General features: G+C 44.7%; 1 protein-coding gene across 2 annotated transcripts in view; it reads right to left on the minus strand.

Moving 5' to 3' along the window:
* LOC124556856 (plexin-A4) overlaps nt 1-23,135 on the minus strand; it is a 973,893-nt gene that overhangs the window by 734,448 nt on the left and 216,310 nt on the right. For both annotated transcript variants that reach the window (XM_047130878.1, XM_047130877.1), the window contains one exon: nt 11,469-12,609. In XM_047130878.1, the coding sequence (XP_046986834.1) occupies nt 11,469-12,581 (1,113 nt within the window). In that variant the 5' untranslated portion in view covers nt 12,582-12,609. The remainder of the gene's footprint in view (nt 1-11,468; nt 12,610-23,135) is intronic.

Raw genomic sequence — 23,135 nt, forward strand, 5'->3', positions numbered from 1 at the left:
TTTATTTTTGCTGTATTCTATAAATCACCAATTTTTTAAATGCATGATGTCTCAAAATCTGTTAATTACGTGAATATTATTCCGCATAAATTAACGATGTTTAAAAACTGCGGTTAAACTACTGCTTATGGCTGGTATATAGCTCAGCAAAAAGGAAAGAAAAATCATTACTGCAGTACGTCCCCCCCCCCCCCCACCTTCCCCCACACCCTCACTATTAATTTATCAGGAGCTTCTTCACACCATCTTCTTCCACACATCTGAAATACTCAGGGAATTTTTTTTTTCCAAATTTAAGTAGCCACCCTGTTTCCCGCTCCTCTTATCAAAAATGCGTGAGTTCTGAAGGCAGATCATACGTTGCAGATCGAGACTTATTTTGGTCTTCGTGATTTTTTGGTTGTTTCTTGGTGAGTGTTGATGATGGTATTAGCACTTCTTTTCATGTCAATGTAATTTGCATGGGGACAATGGACACGAATCTCCGTTTGGGCATCGGATTCAAATTTGAAATTTCTCAAAAAAATATTCCCTGCAGTATTTTTCTTAGTATTTGGATGCAAATGGACAGTAATAAGGGAAAATATTTTTTTTAAAAACTAGGTTTATGTAACTCATGAGTAGATCATGGCAGCACTTTAAATTTTTGAATTCCGTCAATTATTAGACGAAATACTGAAAGTCAAAATTTTGTTGTCTCTGGAAGCTGTTAGCTAGGCAACCTGCAACTCCGACCAAGCACAATTTTGTAATATAGACAGTATTTAGCATTGAAAATGTGTTACATGTGAATGGATATCTAGGGCCGCTTCGGTATCAAAATTATACATGCGCTAAAATAGAGTTTAAGTTGCTTGAGTGGTTGTAGAACCCTGAGAAATTGTTGTAACGAAGTTTGGAAACGAGGCGACGGCATTAATTCCGTTACGACCTCATCTCGGCAGACGGCGGAAAGAGTTGCGGTAAAGCCCTGAGCACGGCCGGCGACCACGCCGGCAGGCATCTTATCAGGGCCCCGCCTTTCCCTCTCTGCCGCCACGCCGCAGATAAAAGGTCCGACCGCCGACAACCTCAACTCCCCCCACCACCCCCACCCTTTCCCCCACCAAACCCACTATTTCCCCGCCGGACGCCACGGCGCCTGTCTTACGCCGGCTTCTGTGTTATCAGCTGAGCGGCGTCTTGTAATGTCGCGCATTATCTTCCCTCAGACTCCAGACAAATCGCCAACTGACTCATGGCATGAGCTGTCATACAAGCGATAGGGTCATATTTCTCCTTCAATATGAGATTTAGGAACATCTTACTACGACTGTCTTGCAATTAATTAAATACTGAAATGCGCCACGCACTTGATCCCACGAAAGAGAGACATGTCCGAGCTAAATCGAAAGCACTAGCCGAACTTAAGACCTGACACTTTGACGGTTTTTTCCCCTTCAGCGAATGACGTAATCCTGTATTTCCGTCTCAGATACACGGTACGTTAATTTTATTACACATATAAGCACTAACTCGCTCGACCGCTACGGTCGCAGGTTCGAATCCTGTCTCGGGCATGGATGTGTGTGATGTCCTTAGGTTAGTTCGTTAGTTCGGCTTAAGTAGTTCTAAGTCTATGGGGCTGATGACCTCCGAAGTTAAGTCCCACCGTGCTTAGAGCCATTTGAACCATTTGAACTGAATTTCGATAACTGCAGCTTATCAGCATAAATTGTGTTTGCATTTGCTACAAGACAGAGTAAAGACCTTTACGCAAGACACCTTTAGAATCAACAGCTGCAGTTCCATCTTCTTAGTGTCATTAATATCTGTAGGTGTATCGTGCGACCTGTCGGATAACGGGCGTCTCTCCTAAAAGTCGTCAGGTGAATTTTCTCCGGTGTCTCGGAAGAGGTTTGTAGTTCCTTTTATGCTACGTATATCTGGGGACAGCCCAAAGAGTTACAGCTCACCACGAATTTCATGCGACGTTTATATCGACGAAAAGTGTCGGTTTCTTTCCAGTTGCAAACTAAACGATCTTTTTAAGGGGAATTTCACCTGTCCTTAAAATATAGCAGTCCTAAATTAGTCTAGGGCGGTATACGTATTATGGGTACATACTGACAGTGACAGTAGAACACGAAGATTATCCACTACTCAAGCAGTGACAGCATCCTGGCCCGCGCCGACTGTTATCGCTATGCAGCAGCACTGCTCTGTCTGTGCTGGAGTACTGATTATTCTGTGTGTTTTACTATCGCTATTAATATATATCAATGACACGAACATCGCACTAGGCCAATTTGGGACTGCTCTACTGAATAGGCACGTAAAATTCAGCTTTAAAAATAATTCTGTTTGTAACAGGAAATAAACCAACTCTTCCTCGTCGACAATTGAACGTCGCATGAAACACGTGTCTAGCTACGCATTGCAAAAAAGAAATTGCAAATATCTGCCAAAACAGAGAAAATGCGCCTGATGAGTCTTAGGAGAGAGATTCTGAATGCGTCGCTGACCAGCAGTCGAAAGTGCTGAAATGCCAACGACGATTTACGTCAGGTGTTTATAGTGAATAGTTACACGCACTGGTACTAATGCTGTATAACAGTAGCCACGAATAACTTCTGTTGGTCTCATGATAAATAAGAAGGTCTCATGATAAATAACTATTGATGCAGACCGTTCCGTCGGGTATCTGCCGTGTAAGTTGCGAAGCATGGTTGCCAACTCCTTTGAACATTGCCCACGTGTGATCCAAGATGGGCATCATTATTTCCATCATTTGCGCTATCCTAGTCTCTAAGTCATCACGGACTATTTCTGTTTGGTGGCCGAGCGGTTCTAGGCTCTACAGTCTGGAACCGCGTGACCGCTACGGTCGCAGGTTCGAATGCTCCCTCGGGCATGGATGTGTGTGATGTCCTTAGGTTAGTTAGGTTTAAGTAGTTCTAAGTTCTAGGGGACTGATGACCTCAGAAGTTAATTCGCATAGTGCTCAGAGCCATTTGAACCATTTGAACTATTTCTGTTTGACGTACGACGCCATCAACTTTTAACATTCGCTATTCAAGATTACGCCTTCGGAATTCTTGTGTAAATTCGAGAAAAATAGTCACAGTGTTCTTTCTCAGACCGCAAGGGATCTAGCACAGAACACGCCAGTTTAAATAACGGGTGTCCGTCCTTCGTTTCTGTTACGTGTACTTTGGGTCAGTCCACTGAAAGATTGCTAATTTGGCGTTTCATACTTCGTCCTTTGTTACCGAAAGATGCTGCTTTTCAATATGTCTATACTGTGACGTTGTGTATTCAGTCGACAGAGAAAACTCAAATTAGTCTGGTACGATATGCAGTCCACAGATATTTACTGACGATGACCGCAAAAGACAGGAAGCGAATAACTCAGGTCAAGAAATAAGCAAGCAGGTACTCTTATACGAACGCATCCTCTCGCACTGACACGGTCTACAACATGCTACAAGTTGTTCAACGTTCTACGAGCTTTCGGCTCAACACTCTTCGACCAGTGCCAAATAGGAACTCACTGTAGTGTCGATACCTTCGACCTCATATAGCCGTGGGCATGTCGTGACGTCACCGGTGAATATTGTATGATTCGGGGATGGGCAGAGCAGCAGCGACGTCAGAGCCAGCATCAAGGCTATATACGGACGCGCGACGATACGGCACTGAGTTTCCACTTGACACTGACTGCAGAGAACGCCACTGAAATCTCGTGGAACTTTATTACGGCGCTCTTTCGTTGGCATTTAATAGAAATACACCATCTGTCTGTCAACATAAATTTCACTTTATCTATGATTAACGACGACGCGTTTCAATAGCAAGTACCTAAAAATATATAGTATTGAGCAACTGAAGTGGATAAACTGCTGCAGCCAGTCTTTAAACCTTCAGAAACCAGTTTCAACTCCGAAACGGGTCGAATACCGTAGAAAATTGTAAAGTACGAACTCGACTCAACCGACAAATTTGGAAGTATTTTGGAATGAGAGGCTCGAGTTCTCTGGCAGTTAGTTACAGAGTAACTTGTGTCTTATTTGGATACATGCCTCTATTCAGTCATGGTGCTTAGCGCTGACAATACTAATGCCCATTATTACTCATCGTCCTAAAGCTTCCATTCCAAGCTGCGCGGTTCTGCCATAGGTTTATTTTTCCGGCAACATTACTTGTAAGTTAACACTGATAAACAGCACTACTCATATCTTTACTCATTAATAGTTGGCCGATGTGCAACTCATATACGGGTTCACTGATACAATTGACAAATTGAACTGGGACGCTATACTGAGTTGTTCCCGCAGCAACAGTCGTCACATAATAGCACTTTTGCATCTAAGTTCATAGGCGCCTATGCGAAAGCGAATCCTTCCATGTAAGAATGGAAGGCCAGTAAACTCCCGATTCTTCAAAGAATCAAATTGCAGCTCGTCGTCTGACTGAAACCAACGTCCCCGCATGTCTTTCTTCAAGTCGCCAAAGATGAAAATCACACGGTGAACGATTCGGGTTGTACAGAGGATGTTGGAGTGTTTCCCAACCAAATCGCTGAATCGAAGCCTTCGTCCGATTGGCAGTGTGAAGGTGGGCGGGGGAAGGGTGTTATTGTACACAGTATGATTCCGTCCGAGAGCATTCCTGGACGCTTTGATTTTATGGCGCGTCGCAGTTACTGCAAAGTGTCTTCATAGAGCTGCGCATTGATTGTTGTTCCACACTCGAGGAACTCGACGACACGAGAGGCCTTGTTGTCGAAGGAGTGTGTGATTACTTTTGAATGGAACCATCCATGATCCCATTGTGGTTGGTGTTCGGCCCTCATTTGACTGCCCATTATAGATCGTATATGGACATCATCACACCGTAGGTGTATAAATGGATGCGTACAGCCACATTCTGTCGGTTCATCTCCAGGAACTGTTGCAGATATTCATCAGTCACCAACAAGATTAAGTTGCTTCCGTTATAGCTAGCCACTATCGACGGGTTTTCGTCAGGCAGTAAACGCCTAGTGTGAAAATTCGTATTCACAGCCTGAACAAAAAACTGTTAGTTACAGTAATCCAGATTCAACCTCTACAGATTACATAGTTCTCCTTCACTGTGCTAGGTTTGGTTAGTGAGTACATCTGCAACTACCGAGCCATGTATCATACTCGTATATCACTGAATGTTGAGTGTCTAACTGTGAATTATTTTAACTAATACTATTTACTTGTTTACCACTGCGTTACTTATCTTATCTGCGTTCTAGTAAACATCGCTCTGTGACCAAAACAGTTGCTAGCGCACAAGCAAGCAACCTTGTCAGCAACTAGTCTCCTTTGGTAGGGATTCGCTTCATTCTTCCGTTTTTTGTTGAGCACGAGACTTGCTTCAGAGAATACAACTGATCCACCACAGACCATGAGTTCTTACACCAAAATACTTATAATTTGTCTCCGAATAACCTCCGAAATTTTGTCGCCGGAGTTAAGACTTCATCCCGTATACATACCGGGTGTCCCTCCTCTGGGTCTTCAGGCGTATTTTCTCTAGTGTCGAAGGAAGCGTTGATTTCTTTCCCGTTACAAACAAAATTAAACTACTGGCCATTAAAATTTCTACACCAAAAGGAAATACAGATGATAAATGGGTATTCATTGGACAGATATATTATATTAGAACTGACATGTGATTACATTTTCACGCAATTTGGATGCATGGATCGTGTGAAATCAGTACCCATAACAACCACCTCTGGCCGTAATGACTGCCTTGATACGCCTGGGCATTGAGTCAAACAGAGCTTGGATGGCGTGTACAGGTACAGCTGCCCATGTAGCTTCAACACGATACCACAGTTCATCAACAGTAGTGACTGGCGTATTGTGACGAGCCAGCTGCTCGGCCACCATTGACCAGACGTTTTCAATTGGTGAGAGATCTGGAGAATGCGCTGGCCAGGGCATCAGGCGAACATTTTCTGTATCCAGAAAGGCCCGTACAGGACATACAACATGCGGTCGTGCATTATCCTGCTGAAATGTAGGGTTTCGCAGGGATAGAATGAAGGGTAGAGTCACGGGTCGTAACACATCTGAAATGTAACGTCCACTGTTCAAAGTGCCGTTAATGCAAACAAGAGGTGACCGAGACGTGTAACCAATGGCACCCCGTACCATCACGCCGGGTGATACGCCAGTATGGCGATGACGAATACACGCTTCCAATGTGCGTTCACCGCAATGTCGCCAAACACGGATGCGACCATCATAATGCTGTAAACAGAAACTGGATTCATCCAAAAAAATGACGATTTGCCATTCTTGGACCCAGGTTCGTCGTTGAGTACACCATCGCAGGCGCTCCTGTCTGTGATACAGCGTCAAGGGTAACCGCAGCCATGGTCTCCTAGCTGACAGTCCATGCTGCTGCAAACGTCGTCCAACTGTTCGTGCAGAAGGTTCTCGTCTTGCAAACGTCCCCATCTGTTGACTCAGGGATCGAGACGTGGCTGCACGATCCGTTACAGCCATGCCTGTCATCTCGACTGCTAGTGATACGAGGCCGTTGGGATCCAGCACAGCGTGCCGTATTACCCTCCTGAACCCACCGATTCCATATTCTGCTAACAGTCATTGGATCTCGACCAACGCGAGCAGCAATGTCGCGATACGATAAACCGCAATCGCGATAGGCTACAATCCGACCTTTATCAAAGTCGGAAACGTGATGGTACGCATTTCTCCTCCTTGCACGAGGCATCACAACAACGTTCCACCAGGCAACGCCGGTCAAGTGCTGTTAGTGTATGAGAAACTGGTTGGAAACTTTCCTCATGTCAGCACATTGTAGGTGTCGCAACCGGCGCCAGCCTTGTGTGAACGCTCTGAAAAGCTAATCATTTGCATATCACAGCATCTTCTTCCTGTCGGTTAAATTTCGCGGCTGTAGCACGTTATCTTCGTGGTGTAGCTATTTTAATGGCCAGTAGTGTATGTTTAAAGCGGCACTTTTAAGTGCCCATTCGATAGCTTGGCCCCAAAATTCGTCTAGTTCATTTTTTTTATCGATGTGTATTAACAGGGAGAGTAAAACACGAAGAATAATGAGTAGTCCAGCAGCGATTGAGCAGCACTGCTGCGTGGCCCTAGCAGACAGAGCAGTGCTGTCGCTGCTGGACTACTGTCGTTCTTCGTGTTCTGCTGTCCCTCTAAAACTAATATGCAACTAGACGAATTTGCCAGCACTCTATCGAGAGGGCACGTAAAATTAAGCTTTAAAGTCATTTTGTCTGTAACGATAAAGAAACCGACGATTTCCGTCGACACTGGACTTCGCACGAAAGACGTGATGAGCTGTATTTGTTTGGGCTGACTTCAAGTACACACTGCAAAAACGAAATTGCAAATGTCGACATCTACATACATACATACTCCGCAATCCACCATACCTTGCGTGGCGGAGGGTACCTCGTACAACAACTATCATCTTCTCCCCCTGTTCCACTCACAAACAGAACGAGGGAAAAATGACTGCCTATATTCCTCTGTACGAGTCCTAATCTCTCTTGTCTTATCTTTGTGGTCTTTCCGCGAAATGTAAGTTGGCGGCAGTAAAATTGTACTGCAGTCAGCCTCAAATGCTGGTTCTCTAAATTTCCTCAGTAGCGATTCACGAAAAGAACGCCTCCTTTCCTCTAGAGACTCCCACCCGAGTTCCTGAAGCATTTCCGTAACACTCGCGTGATGATCAAACCTACCAGTAACAAATCTAGAAGCCCGCCTCTGAATTGCTTCTATGTCCTCCCTCAATCCGATCTGATAGGGATCCCAAACGCTCGAGCAGTACACAAGAATAGGTCGTATTAGTGTTTTATAAGCGGTCTCCTTTACAGATGAACCACATCTTTCCAAAATTCTACCAATGAACCGAAGACGACTATCCGCCTTCCCCACAACTGCCATTACATGCTTGTCCCACTTCATATCGTTCTACAATGTTACGCCCAAATATTTAATCGACGTGACTGTCAAGCGCTACACTAGTAATGGAGTATTCAAACATTACAGGATTCTTTTTCCTATTCATCTGCATTAATTTACATTTATCTATATTTAGAGTTAGCTGCCATTCTTTACACCAATCACAAATGCTGTCCAAGTCATCTTATATCCTCCTACAGTCACTCAACGACACCTTCCCGTACACCACAGAATCATCAGCAAACAGCCGCACATTGCTATCCACCCTATCCAAAAGATCATTTATGTAGATAGAAAACAACAGCGGACGTACCACACTTCTCTGGGGCACGCCAGATGATACCCTCACCTCCGATGAACACTCACCATCGAGGACAACGTACTGGGTTCCATCACTTACGAAGGCAAATGTCGGAAGAAACAGAGAAAATGCGCCTGACGACTCTTAGCAGGGACACACAGTACAGTGGACGAAGACAGTGGGTTGTTACTGACAAGGGAACCTCCCCATCGCACCCCCCTCAGATTTAGTTATAAGTTGGCACCGTGGATAGGCCTTGAAAAACTGAACACAGATCAATCGAGAAAACAGGAAGAAGTTGTGTGGAACTATGAAAAAAATAAGCAAAATATACAAACTGAGTAGTCCATGCGCAGGATACGCAACATCAAGGATACTGTGAGCTCGGCAGCGCCGTGGTCCCGTGGTTAGCGTGAGCAGCTGCCGAATGTGATGTCCTTCGTTCAAGTCTTTCCTCGAGTGAAAACGTTGCTCTCTTTATTTTCGCAAAGCTATGATCTGTCCGTTCGTTCATTGACGTCTCTGTTCACTGTAATAAGTTTAGTGTCTGTGTTTTGCGACCGCACCGCAAAACCGTGCGCTTAGTAGACGAAAGGACGTGCCTCTCCAATGGGAACCGAAAACATTTGATCGCAAGGTCATAGGTCAACCGATTCCTCCACAGGAAAACACGTCTGATATATTCTATACGACACTGGTGACGGCGTGTGCGTCACATAACAGGAATATGTTGTGGACCCACCTAACTTGTACACTTACCGAATGGGTAAAAAGGATCTTCCACCTTGCCCGATTTAGGCTTTCTTGTGGATGTGATAATCACTCCCAAAAAAGTGATGAAAACATAAGAGTTTGTCACATGAACTGCAACAAATGAATGCAAGTAACAGTTTCACAGTCGCACAGTTTTTCCCTGTAGTCTGTCAAAACACGTGTTTTTAACGATTTCAGCCGGCCGCGGTGGTCTAGCGGTTCTAGGCGCTCAGTCCGGAACCGCGGGATAGCTACGGTCGCAGGTTCGAATCCTGCCTCGGGCATGGATGTGTGTGGTGTCCTTAGGTTAGTTAGGTTTAATTAGTTCTAAGTTCTAGGCGACTGATGACCTCAGAAGTTAAGTCGCATAGTGCTCAGAGCCATTTGAACCATTTTTTAACGTTTTCAAATTTTTCCATGTGCAGATCGTCAAATCCTGCATATGTCCAAGCAAATCTGAACATGTCCTGGAATTTTGGAGAGCGAAGTTAATTATGTGTGAGTGCCTGAACTTTGATAATTGTCTGAAAATAAAAAATTAAACTTTTCATTCGAGGGAAGACTTGAACCAAGGACCTCTCGTTCCGCAGCTGCTCACGCTAACAACGGGACCATGGCGTCCCTGAGCTCACACTATCCTTGATGTTGCTTATCTTGTGCTTGGATAACTCAGTTTGTATATTTTGCTTATTTTTTCATAGTTCCACACAACTTCTTCCTGTTTTCTCGATTGATCTGTGTTCAGTTTTTCAAGGCCTATCCACTGTGCCAACTTACGAGGTGCATTCAAGTTCTAAGGCCTCCGATTTTTCTTCTCCGGACTGGAAAGAGAGAGAAACATGCGCATTGTTTTAAAATGAGGCCGCGTTCATTGTCAATACGTCCCAGAGATGGCAGCACCGTACGGCAGATGGAATTTTATCGCCAGCGGCGAGAATGACAACTGTTTTAAATACTTAAAATGGCGACGTTTTCGTTACTTGAACAGCGTGCAATCATTCGTTTTCTGAATTTGCGTGGTGTGAGACCAATTGAAATTCATCGACAGTTGAAGGAGACATGTGGTGATGGAGTTATGGATGTGTCGAAAGTGCGTTCGTGGGTGCGACAGTTTAATGAAGGCAGAACATCGTGTGACAACAAACCGAAACAACCTCAGGCTCGCACAAGCCGGTCTGACGACATGATCGTGAAAGTGGAGAGAATTGTTTTGGGGGATCGCCGAATGACTGTTGAACAGATCGCCTCCAGAGTTGGCATTTCTGTGGGTTCTGTGCACACAATCCTGCATGACGACCTGAAAATGCGAAAAGTGTCATCCAGGTGGGTGCCACGAATGCTGACGGACGACCACATGGCTGCCCGCGTGGCATGTTGCCAAGCAATGTTGACGCACAACGACAGCATGAATGGGACTTTCTTTTCGTCGGTTGTGACAATGGATGAGAGGTGGATGCTATTTTTCAATCCAGAAACAAAGCGCCAGTCAGCTCAATGGAAGCACACAGATTCACCGCCACCAAAAAAATTTCGGGTAACCGCTAGTGCTGAAAAAATGATGGTTCCATGTTCTGGGACAGCGAGGGCGTAATCCTTACCCATTGGGTTCCAAAGGGCACTACGGTAACAGGTGCATCGTACGAAAATGTTTTGAAGAACAAATTCCTTCCTGTACTGCAACAAAAACGTCCGGGAAGGGCTGCGCGTGTGCTGTTTCACCAAGACAACGCACCCGCACATCGAGCTAATGTTACGCAACAGTTTCTTCGTGATAACAACTTTGAAGTGATTCCTCATGCTCCCTAGCCACCTGACCTGGCTCCTAGTGACTTTTGGCTTTTTCCAACAATGAAAGACACTCTCCGTGGCCGCACATTCACCAGCCATGCTGCTATTGCCTCAGCGATTTTCCAGTGGTCAAAACAGAGTCCTAAAGAAGCCTTCGCCGCTGCCATGGAATCATGGCGTCAGCGTTGTGAAAAATGTGTACGTCTGCAGGGCGATTACGTCGAGGTATCGAATATATTGCTTCCCCCTACTTATACCTCCCGAGGAGATCACGAATGTAAAATTAGAGAGATTAGAGCGCGCACGGAGGCTTTCAGACAGTCGTTCTTCCCGCGAACCATACGCGACTGGAACAGGAAAGGGAGGTAATGACAGTGGCACGTAAAGTGCCCTCCGCCACACACCGTTGGGTGGCTTGCGGAGTATCAATGTAGATGAATGTAGAGAAGTACCGCCAGTTTCATCGATTTCGGGCGAGTAGTTAATTAGAAAAAAAAAAATCGGAGGCCTTAGAACTTGAATGCATCTCGTATAACTAAATCTGAGGGGGGGTGCGATGGGGAGGTTCCCTTGTGAGTACTTCAACCTTAAAGTTCAGTAACAGTATGTTGACAATGACAAGTTTAGTAAGATAAATAGGGACTTACCGTTAGGACGCACTGGTGACTGGGAGAGATGAAGTCGAGCCCGCGACTTCCGCTGCCGCTGAAGCACTTCTTGATGTTCTGCATGAACTTGCGGCGGATGGCCTTGAGCGAGTAGACGCAGAGCGCGCTGGAGTCGGCGGGCTTGCTGGAGACTTCGCCCTCGCTGTGGTCGCTCTCGGAGAAGACGGCGAACAGCACGTCGTCCTGCGCGTTGATGCCCAGGTCAGAGGCCAGGTCGGAGCCGGGCTTGCCCACGTACGCGGCCTGCACCAGGTTGTACGGCCTGCCGCCCTCGCTGATGCAGTCGATGGGGATCTCTGTGTACGAGTAGTAGTTCTCGTCGTCGTGGCAGACGCGCACCAGCTTGGAGATGAAGGGCGACGGCGACGTGTGCTTCATCTGCGTCGTGAGGAAGTAGCTGAAGCCCTCCGAGCTGAAGCCGTACACGTAGTGGATGGGGTAGCGCTCGCGCGCCAGCGAGTTGACGAACATGCGCGTGCCCGTCGTGACGGCCGTCTCGGCGATCATGAACATCTTGTCGCGGTCGAGGCTGCGCGACGACACGGCTGGCACCTCGGACCGGTACGGCGAGTTGCCGGTGTAGGTGACGCCCACGTACATCACCTGCGTCACCGGAGGGTTGGGGGGCCCCGGCGCGATGAACGCCACCGTCGACGCCGTCGAGTTGTTGGCGACGACCGCCTCGCGCACCACCTGCGAGACGTCCGAGATGTTGTGCAGGTTGCGCACGGAGCAGATGCCCTGGAAGATGCTGCCGCACACGACGAGCCGCGTCGTCGTGTAGTCGATGACGAGCGCCTTGTTCACGTTGTCGGTGAGCTTCTTGACGACGGTGGGCGGGCAGTCGAGCACGGAGCACTCGGGCGAGTCCTCCTGCGGGCCCGTCACGTCCTTCATGACGAGCTGCAGGTCGGGCGACAACTGGTACAGCCGGTTGACGGCGCCCACGAACACGCGGCCCGTGTTCTTGTCGACGACCAGGTGGTTGAAGCGCTCGGTCGCGTCGTCGCTGAAGGTGCACACGATGTTGGCCGCGGCGCCGCCGAGCCCCAGAAACAGCCCCACGCCCAGGACCGCTAGCAGCGCTCTCATCTTCACAGCGTGCGTCACGTCATAGGACCTGGAACACATCCACACTTCCAATATAAAATGCAGTTGCAAAGCGATTTAGAAAAGATTGCTGTATGGTGTGGCAGGTGGCAGTTGACGCTAAATAACTAAAAGTGTGAGGTGATCCACATGAGTTCCAAAAGAAATCCGTTGGAATTCGATCACTCGATAAATAGTACAATTCTCAAGGCTGTCAATTCAACCTGGGTGTTAAAATTACGAACAACTTCAGTTGGAAAGACCACATAGATAATATTGTGGGGAAGGCGAGCCAAAGGTTGCGTTTCATTGGCAGGACACTTAGAAGATGCAACAAGTCCACTAAAGAGACAGCTTACACTACACTCGTTCGTCCTCTGTTAGAATATTGCTGCGCGGTGTGGGATCCTTACCAGGTGGGATTGACGGAGGACATCGAAAGGATGCAAAAAAGGGCAGCTCGTTTTGTATTATCACGTAATAGGGGAGAGACTGTGGCAGATACGATACGCGAGTTAGGATGGATGTCATTAAAGCAAAGACGTTTTTCGTCGCGGCGAGATCTATTTACGAAATTTCAGTCACCAACTTTCTCTTCCGAATGCGAAAATATTTTGTTGAGCCCAACCTACATAGGTAGGAATGATCATCAAAATAAAATAAGAGAAATCAGAGCTCGAACAGAAAGGTTCAGGTGTTCGTTTTTCCCGCGCGCTGTTCGGGAGTGGAATGGTAGAGAGATACTATGATTGTAGTTCGATGAACCCTCTGCCAAGCACTTAAATGTGAATTGCAGAGTAATCATGTAGATGTAGAATTAATTAAACCTATATACAATCAGCAATAATTGTACTAAAGGAAGTTTCTACATTCCAAGGTTAGAAATGTTATAATCGCATCTGCCAACACATTTTAAAAAGAGCCGGTCCCAGCAAACGACGAAAAATTTCAGTTTTTGCTTTTTTGTTTACTAAACCAGTAGATACTAGCAATTCGGAAAAGATCTGGCACTACTGGCAAATGATGTGTTCAAGGCTACTCTTCAATCTGAAGTACTCGAAAAAAATATCAAAAACTTTCATTTCAGATTTCATTCCAAAAATGGAAATGAAGCCAGTTTTCTATGTTGAAACACCAGCTCCTCGACTGACCAATAACTAACAAAATAAGATTGTTAATTAATTTAAAAATCTATGTAGAATAAAAACCTGGAAACCTGGAAACCTGAAAACAAAGCGGAATAATTGTAAGTGGCAGTCATGTAAAAACGAGAAAGATGGGAGAAAAGTAATAAAACTGTTTTTTTATTTCAAAAGTAATCACCATAGCTGTTACTACATTTATCCCACTACAGACAACACACTCAGCGCTTTCATGGAAAAATGCGGTTGCGGTTGTCTACGGAGACATGACTGTACCCAGACGCGCATTTCTCCGTCCGACGTAAATCGGGACCACGAATGTGTTTCCGCATGGCCCGCCCACATGTTGCTACGGTTGTTTGAAATACGCTGCAGAATTTTCAGTGGGAAGCTGTAACACATCCTCCATACAGTCCTGATTTCGCATTTTTGGAGCCCTGGAGAAAGACATTCGTGGTCGTTTTGCCTGGGACAAAGAGGTGAACATCACGGTTTCGCAAGGTAACCGCAAATATTTTTCCATGAAGGCTCTGACCGTCTCGTCCTACAGTGGGATAAATGTAGTAACTGTTATCGCGATTACTTTTCAAATAATAAAATCTTTACTTATTTTTTCCATCTGTCTCTTTTTTTCGTTTCACCACCGCTTATAATCTGAAACACAATGAAACACGTGGTCAAACAACAAGAAATCTCTCGATGGATATCAAATTCGAAAACTACGACTACGTTGTTAAATCTGAAGCAACGTAAGCTAGCGAAACATTATTCAAGTTGAACACGAAATCAACAACAACTGCAGAAGACAGACAGAAGAATCATCATTACAATCATCAGCAGAAAAACACCAAAGCGGAAATACAGATTGTTGCCTAATGACGTCCTTGAAGGCTATGATAGAGGCATTTATCGATAGCTTGGGATTTTAACCGCATTAGAGGTGGCAAGTTTACTTATTACTTTTTATTCAAGGACACCGTCCCGAAAGACTTCGCAACCATAATGAAGTGGTGTATCCGGAAAATGCGTCAGTAATGGATACAATGTAAAACTGGAAGATTACTTTTTCTGCCGTATATCGAGATATACAGAAACCAGGTTAGTGAAACAACTACTTTTGGAAAAACAAAAACTGGAAAAATAGGTTTTAAAGAGGTCCACGATGATTTACAAATTTTAAATGTAAGAGTGCACTACGTAAAAAACACAGAAGAAAAGATTCTGTGGAACACACACACACACTGGACTTGAACTAAAGACATTTTAAACGAAAACCATACACGTAACTAAAGAAGAAATAGCAGCCTGGTCGGAATGAATGAGAAAGCACTGGGCGCAGAAGGGGAAGCTGAAAAGCCAAATCTCTCCCTGAAAGACTTAACTGTATACGGACTGATTCATATGCTCCAGTGGGGGCGCAAACTATGTAAAACGAAGACAGATTCTTGTTTAAAGTGGCGTTTATATTTCGTATTTAGGTAAATTCTGAGTATTTTTAATTCATTTTCTGAAAACTTACTGACTTAAGATTATCGTGGAACGTTATCTGAAAAAAAAAACCTAATACAAGCTTTCCAATAATTTCACAGACAATGTATCCGTGGAACACTTTCCCGCAGTTGACCAACACGCTACTAAAGGTTTCCGTTTCAGACGGGGGCACATGGATAATGTAGTATGTTTGCCGGCAATTTGTGAATCATGTTGTTCAGCGCAAACCTGATACTGTTCACGAAAAGTTTTAAAAAAGAGGCTACCTACGAGACAGTTTATGCGTGAGTAGACATCAACTCAGACAGCCAGTACGAATAACCTTCATGGATCTAAGGATCTTAATTCTGACGATGTCGCATTTTTTATCCTATCATTCTGATTCTATGTACAACAATAAAAATATCTCTTCAGTAAGTCAGTAACAGACAGATTTCTTGAAAACTGGCTTTAAAATGTACACGACAGCTCATGGCGGATTGTAAGTATGTGTATAAACATGCTCTGATCATTGGTATCGACTGTATTTGCGCCAAGCTGTTGATACCTTTGGAAATAATCGATGTAAAGTTCACGACGGACAGCAAGAGGAACCGTCGACGTTATCTTAAAGTACGTCAGATTTCTTGGTGAGGCTGGACACTGCCTTCACGTCATACATATCTATGCTCCACGTAATATAAAAATCCTTCTGATCGTCCTTTGTACTTTCAGTAGTGCTGATGTGACCACCGGACTCAGAACTGCACTCACGTTTCTACTTGCACACTGCAATTAAACTTCAAGACTTGTCCTCGCCATCTAAATAACGGCGAAGGTTTCTTAAAACATAATGGTCTTTTTCTTTCGTCATAACGAGTTTTGGCGTTAACGGTACAATGGGATTGCCTCTTAAGCTTGCTTTATTTCTTTAAAATACGAGAGTTTATTGATATGTCAAGCAAAAATTAACTAACAACTGTGAATTTACTTTACAACACAGTCTACTTCGACGCCTGTACAGTCCGTCCAACGAGATTCCAATGTTTACGTTCTTTTCTAGAAGGAGGTTTTGTCAAATTCCACAAGATAATTTGCTATGAAAGCTATCACTTCCCGTTTGACAGAAATTTCTTCCCATCAAACAAAATTTTCAAATTAGGTAATAGGGATAAATAATTTTGATGTGAGTCCCTAGACTAAGATGGACCAGGAGCCAGTTGGAATCTCATCGATTCGCCATTATAACAGTTGCTGTGTCGGCTGCGGAGATGTCTTAGTCCCTGTGAAAGAGCATTTTCTTGTTTGCCAATTTGAGTCTTTTCTAGTCAAATTCTATTTTCAGCGATTCAGTAGTAGAGAAAGGTATTGGGTAGTTTGGGAGCAGTTTTTCCGAGCAGTATATCAGCATTACATATAATGAGAAACTCTGAAACGAGTAAGGATCACGTTCCCAACCGATAAAACGTTCTTCACCTTCCCTAGAGATCTTTCGTAAATCTTTGTCCATGGCTCTGGTGACTTAGGTGGGTTCAGGTGACGATGGGTCCTGAATTTTCCAGCAGTCATGAATGTGAGCAAAAAATTGTACGGATTGCAGCTAAATAGTGACGAATATTGCATTAAAACGTTCTTTTGAATTCCTTTTTTCTCAAAGATAGGCAACTGTGAAAGCCAGTCCAGGATGGGCTTTGGCATGGCCAGTTTTTAGTGAAGTATGTGTTTCAGATGAGATCGCCGAAGTATCCGCTACATCTCGCACATTTTCTTCTGCGACCTCCTATTTCCATGTCAAACATTTCGTCAGTGGTATACTGTGTGATGACAAAAGAGGCTCGAACGTGCATCGAATGCTGCGGTTCTGCGTACATCTTTAAAATGATTATTCCAGACATTATTATTTTTAAACATTAGTCCAGGGTATTTATGACTCTAGTCCAATTTGGTTTTGTCTCGCAAGGAGGCTAACAACAAACACGAAAATCGTGTATTTCAGTCTTCCGAGCTACATGACACACACAGACTACGTTGGAGGACTATCGACTAACAACGGCACATTGTATTTTTTTGAAGCGTCAAAATAGCACCGACGTAGTTTAACAAACATTTTCGCTATTTGATAGAAATTTACCTGTGTTATCAGTTTATCCTCATATGTACAGGACATCGGCGGACCAATTAGAGTATACATTTCGAATATTGCAACGAGAAACATCTATCAGCATTTGCAAAATCGTCCAGAGATTTCACAGCATTGCTGATGGCATTAACTCACGACGATGTCACATGTGAAAAATCTGTGTGTGTGGAAATCGGAAAGACAGAGCAGAGAAGAAAAAAACATATTTTACAAATTTACTTTTAAGAAATACGTATTTTTCGACAGAATCGGAAATCTATCAAGTTTGGCGCTTCGACGAACGGAAGAACAAATCCTGTTGTACATTTACGTGAATTTAAAAACAAGGCTAATGGCAACCTATTTATTTTTTCTGCCAACCAGACGTAATTAGACCACATTGTCGTTTCCTTTATGGACACATCACGACAGTCAATTATACCGACTCGAGAGTCGCGATGTGGTGGGTCTGTGTGTGTGCCGAATGCTACCACTCTTACCTGGTGCTTCATACAGACACCATTCTTGCTGTTAACATGACGGCTCTTGGCCACAGTGATTTTACACTTTCGTGCTACGTAACTTTCCAAGTAAATGTGTAATCGGTCATCAGCGCAGGTACACGCTAAATTCCTACAGAAACAGCGACACTTTTCCACCACACAGGCTTCTTTTTCCTCTTATCCTTCTACCGTGGCTGTGTTCTTAAGACAAACAGGCCAAAAACACACCCTAACAAAAAGCGGCTATCAATGCTGCAGAGCTCGTACGAATATTATTTTGAGACATCGCGACAAATGTGATTATTATGTCTCAAACCCCCCAAAAATGTTCCTGATAGGTGAAAATAGCATCTGATTACAATCAACCAGTAAACTACTAAGCAAAACATGGCGTAACTTGAAGCGCGTCAGAAACGCATTTTAAACTGCAGAGGAGTTGGCACAGTGATATTTCAATTTTTCTCTGTTAGCTACTGTAACAGTATAAGATAATGTCAACTTTTTTGCTGAGATCTACACACGAAATCTCAGCACTCATAGCTGTCCTGTTTAAAACACGCTATTAATTGTGCAATGTGCCTGTGGTGATATTAGAAAAAAAAAAACCTTTTGCGGCATTTATCTATTTATTGCTTGCATGAAGCATAACAAGGAAGTCCAAAATAAATTATTATGTTTTTACAGTGGTATTATTGTTATTATTATTATTATTATTATTACAAACGCGCAGGTATCTATGTAAATATCAGCTAGCGCTAACTAATACAAAAAATTGTGTTCTGTGTACGTCTGAAGTTTGTGTAACATGTTCACGGAACTTTAAGGAATTTGTTCACAGTCGCGTGAAGAGGAGGTAGTTTGACACTAAACGTCTTCCTAACAGGTCCTGTCTATACGCTAGGCGTCGCCTGGCTTTTTTGCGGCTCCGAGGTTAGACCCAATGGGCTTATTTTGAGAGATGATGCAGCGTGCTGATCAGAGAAATATCACGTGTAAATAATAGCTAGCTTAATCCGCGTAACATCCACATTGATTCACGCACCATATGCGCTGAGAGAAAACTCTTTAGCAGAATGAATAAATATGGCGTTCTGGGAGCTAACAAAAGGTTACTAAACTATCACTGTTGCATTTTACAAACACAGTGACGGATAAGAGATTAATTTCGTACTCAGCAAGGTTCTACACACTTATTGTGCGGTCCCCACGTGCACTGTCCACAGACATTTTACATAGGACATATAAAACGCGTATCAGGGCCTAAGTTTCCAATTCGTTGTCAGACTCAAACAACAACCATCAGTGAAGTACAAATGACATGAGGCGCATAGCTTACGCAATCTATTTCAATGACCCAACTTTACGTTATTAAAACTGTATGTACAACTTGGAAATGATCACACAAGTGAAACTCTACTTATAGCACAAGAGTAATAAATTACTAAACATTCATCTCGAGATCATTTCCTCCAGGAAGCCGAGCGGTGTAGCCACGCGGTCAGGGGCGTCTTGCCACGGTTCGTGCGTCTCCCCCCGTCGGAGCTTCGAGTCCTCCCTCGGGCGTGTGTGTGTGTGTGTGTGTGTGTGTGTGTGTGTGTATGTGTGTGTGTGTGTGTATGTGTGTGCGCGTGTGTGTTGTCCTTAGCGTAAGTTGGTTTAAGTTAGATTAAGTAGTGTGTAAGCCTAGGGACGGACGACCTCGACAGTTTGGTCCCACAGGAACTTACCACCACCACCACCACCACCACCTCCTCCAGGAAGTTCACTCTTTGCGTCCGTGTTTGAGCAATAAATATATTTTGAGGATTCCGACTCGAGCAATACACAATTTCCTGCTTTCCCATTCATGTCTCCCCATGGTAAGTGGATTTCATTCACTCTTTTCCTCCTTAACAGTATATTTGGTTGTTCACGTTGCTGCCTGTGTTGTTTAGTACAGCTAACATTTTTTTCGTAAATCATCATCTGCAATTTTACTGTTAGTTGTAGTTATTTCCACGTTATCACAACTCTACAAACTGTTATCATAACACGCATAGTTTAAATGCTTACAATTCATTCACGAATGTGGCAACTGGAGAGCAAGGAGAAACATACTAAGACAAAAAAACTACGCACCATGAATAAATTACCCGAATGGGACAGAAATCGGTAGATGTGATGCGCATGTACAGACAAACAGTTTCAGTTTGAGTTTCAGAGAAACTTGGTGATTTATTCACAAGAAAGAGCTTCACAAATTCGGCAAGTCAATAACGCGTTGGTTCACCTCTCGAGATTACGCAAACAGTTATTCCGTTTGGCACTGATGCTACAGCGGTTGGATGTGCTCCTGAGAGATACGTGCAAAGTTCTGTCCAATTGGCGCGTTAGATCGCTGGAGCGCCCTGCCTATAATGATCCAAATTTTCTCAATCGGCGAGATATCCGGCGACCTTGCTGACCAAGGTAGGGTTTGGCAAGCACAAAGACATGCAGCAGAAACTTTCGCTGTGTGGGGACGGGCATTATCTTGCTGAAACAGAAGTCCAGGATGGCTTGCCATGAAGGGCAACAAAGCGGGGCGTAGAATATTGTCGACATTCCGCTGTGATGCGACTGCAACCAAAGAGGTCCTGCTATGAAATGAGATGGCACCCCAGACTCCTGATAAAATGGAAATGCCATGTGGCTAGGGCCTCCCGGCGGGCAGACCGTTCGCCTGGTGCAAGTCTTTCGAGTTGACGCTACTTCGGCGAGTTGCGGGTCGATGGGGAGGAAATGATGACAAGGACAACACAACACCCAGACGCTGAGCGGAGAAAATCTCCGACCCAGCCGGGAATCGAACCCGGGCCGTTAGGTATGACACTCCGTCGCGCTGACCACTCAGCTACCAGGGGCGGACAGACTCTTGGTAGTCGGGCCGTATGGTGGGCAACAGTCAGGTTGGTATCCCACCATCGTCTGGAGCGTCTCCGGACGCGTCTTCTCTGGACATCGGGGCTCAAAACGAAGTGCGACTCACCACTGAAGATAATTTTACTCCAGTCAATGAGATTCCAGGCTGAATGTGCCCGATACCACTGGAAACGGGTTTGTTGGTTTACAGAGGCGCCGTGAGCTCAGTCCTCTTTCTGTGGGCCACCTATTGACGGTCCTCGTTTGTGGTCACTGAAGCGCCAACTACACGTCGGATCGATGATGGTGATGAATCTGGGGATCTGAGTGCCCCTCTGACGATTGCTCGGTCTTCGTGTTCTGTCGTGTCTCTAGGTCGACTGCTTCCTTCTCGACGCTATATTCGGCCGTGGTTCACCCGTTCCTGCTATGACTGTCCAATGGTGGCATCGCTCCTATTCAAATGCCGAGCGATTCGCTGATTACTCCAACCGGCTTCTATGAGCCCAATTATTCGTACTCTCTCAAATGCTTACATCTGCGTCTATTGTTCACGCGCCTGTCTACGAGGCACAGCTACTGTGCACCTGAGTACACGGAATGAAATTCATTCCTTGCCAGCTGCGCGATGAAATTGCGCTGCAGCGTCACGCGTTCATCCACAGGCTGCCAAAGTTAACAATTTTGCATTTTCCGTCGACACCTATACGAATGTCAGTTTGTGAGCAATTTGCAGAACTCCTTCGTGATGCGTCTTTTCTATAGCGTATTATCCTATGTAGAGTTGTAATTGACACTGGTCTATTAGTAATTTTAGATGTTGGTTCCAATTAGAATAGCGCACAAGCGTACACTCAGAACTACATGAGAATTAAAAACACGTCATTATTAAGAGCTGCATACGATTCGCGCTCACTAGGTGTGACTGGACAAGACATCCCGGCGACAACGTGCTTCTGCTCCTAACAGGGTGGGCTGCAACACTTGTGTAGAGTGACTTCTGCAGAGCCTGGGGATCTTGCTGGGGTAAGAGGCTTTTCGCAGGTAGTCGTCAGTGAACTTCTACATCTACATCTACATCCATACTCCGCAAGCCACCTGACGGTGTGTGGCGGAGGGTACCCTGAGTACCTCTATCGGTTCTCCCTTCTATTCCAGTCTCGTATTGTTCGTGGAAAGGATTGTCGGTATGCTTCTGTGTGGGCTCTAATCTCTCTGATTTTATCCTCATGGTCTCTTCGCGAGATATACGTAGGAGGGAGCAATATACTGCTTGAATCTTCGGTGAAGGTATGTTCTGGAAACTTTAACGAAAGCCCGTACCGAGCTACTGAGCGTCTCTCCTGCAGAGTCTTCCACTGGAGTTTATCTATCATCTCCGTAACGCTTTCGCGATTACTAAACGATCCTGTAACCAAGCGCGCTGCTCTCCGTTGGATCTTCTCTATCTCTTCTATCAACCCTGTCTGGTACGGATGCCACACTGCTGAGCAGTATTCAAGCAGTGGGCGAACAAGCTTACTGTAACCTACTTCCTTTGTTTTCGGATTGCATTTCCTTAGGATTCTTCTAATGAATCTCAGTCTGGCATCTGGTTTACCGACGATCAACTTTATATGATCATTCCATTTTAAATCACTCCTAATGCGCACTCCCAGATAATTTATGGAATTAACTGCTTCAAGTTGCTGACCTGCTATTTTGTAGCTAAATGATAAGGGATCTATCTTTCTATGTATTCGCAGCACATTACACTTGCCTACATTGAGATTCAATTGCCATTCCCTGCACCATGCGTCAATTCGCTGCAGATCCTCCTGCATTTCAGTACAATCTTCCATTGTTACAACCTCTCGATACACCACAGCATCATCTGCAAAAAGCCTCAGTGAACTTCCTATGTCATCCACCACGTCATTTATGTATCTTGTGAATAGCAACGGTCCTATGACACTCCCCTGCGGCACACCTGAAATCACTCTTACTTCGGAAGACTTCTCTCCATTGAGAATGACATGCTGCGTTCTGTTATCTAGGAACTCCTCAATCCAATCACACAATTGGTCTGATAGTCCATATGCTCTTACTTTGTTCATTAAACGACTGTGGGGAACTGTATCGAATGCCTTGCGCAAGTCAAGAAACACGGCATCTACCTGGGAATCCGTGTCTATGGCCCTGAGAGTCTCGTGGACGAATAGCGTGAGCTGGGTTTCACACGACCATCTTTTTCGAAACCCATGCTGATTCCTACAGAGTAGATGTCTAGTCTCCAGAAAAGTCATTATACTCGAACATAACACTTGTTCCAAAATTAATCAACTGATCGACGTTAGAGATATAGGTCTATAGTTCTGCACATCTGTTCGACGTCCGTTCTTGAAAATGGGGATGAACTGTGCCCTTTTCCAATCCTTTGGAACGCTACGCTCTTCTAGAGACC

This window comes from Schistocerca americana, chromosome X (genome assembly GCF_021461395.2).
Source record: "Schistocerca americana isolate TAMUIC-IGC-003095 chromosome X, iqSchAmer2.1, whole genome shotgun sequence".
NCBI lineage: Eukaryota > Metazoa > Arthropoda > Insecta > Orthoptera > Acrididae > Schistocerca > Schistocerca americana.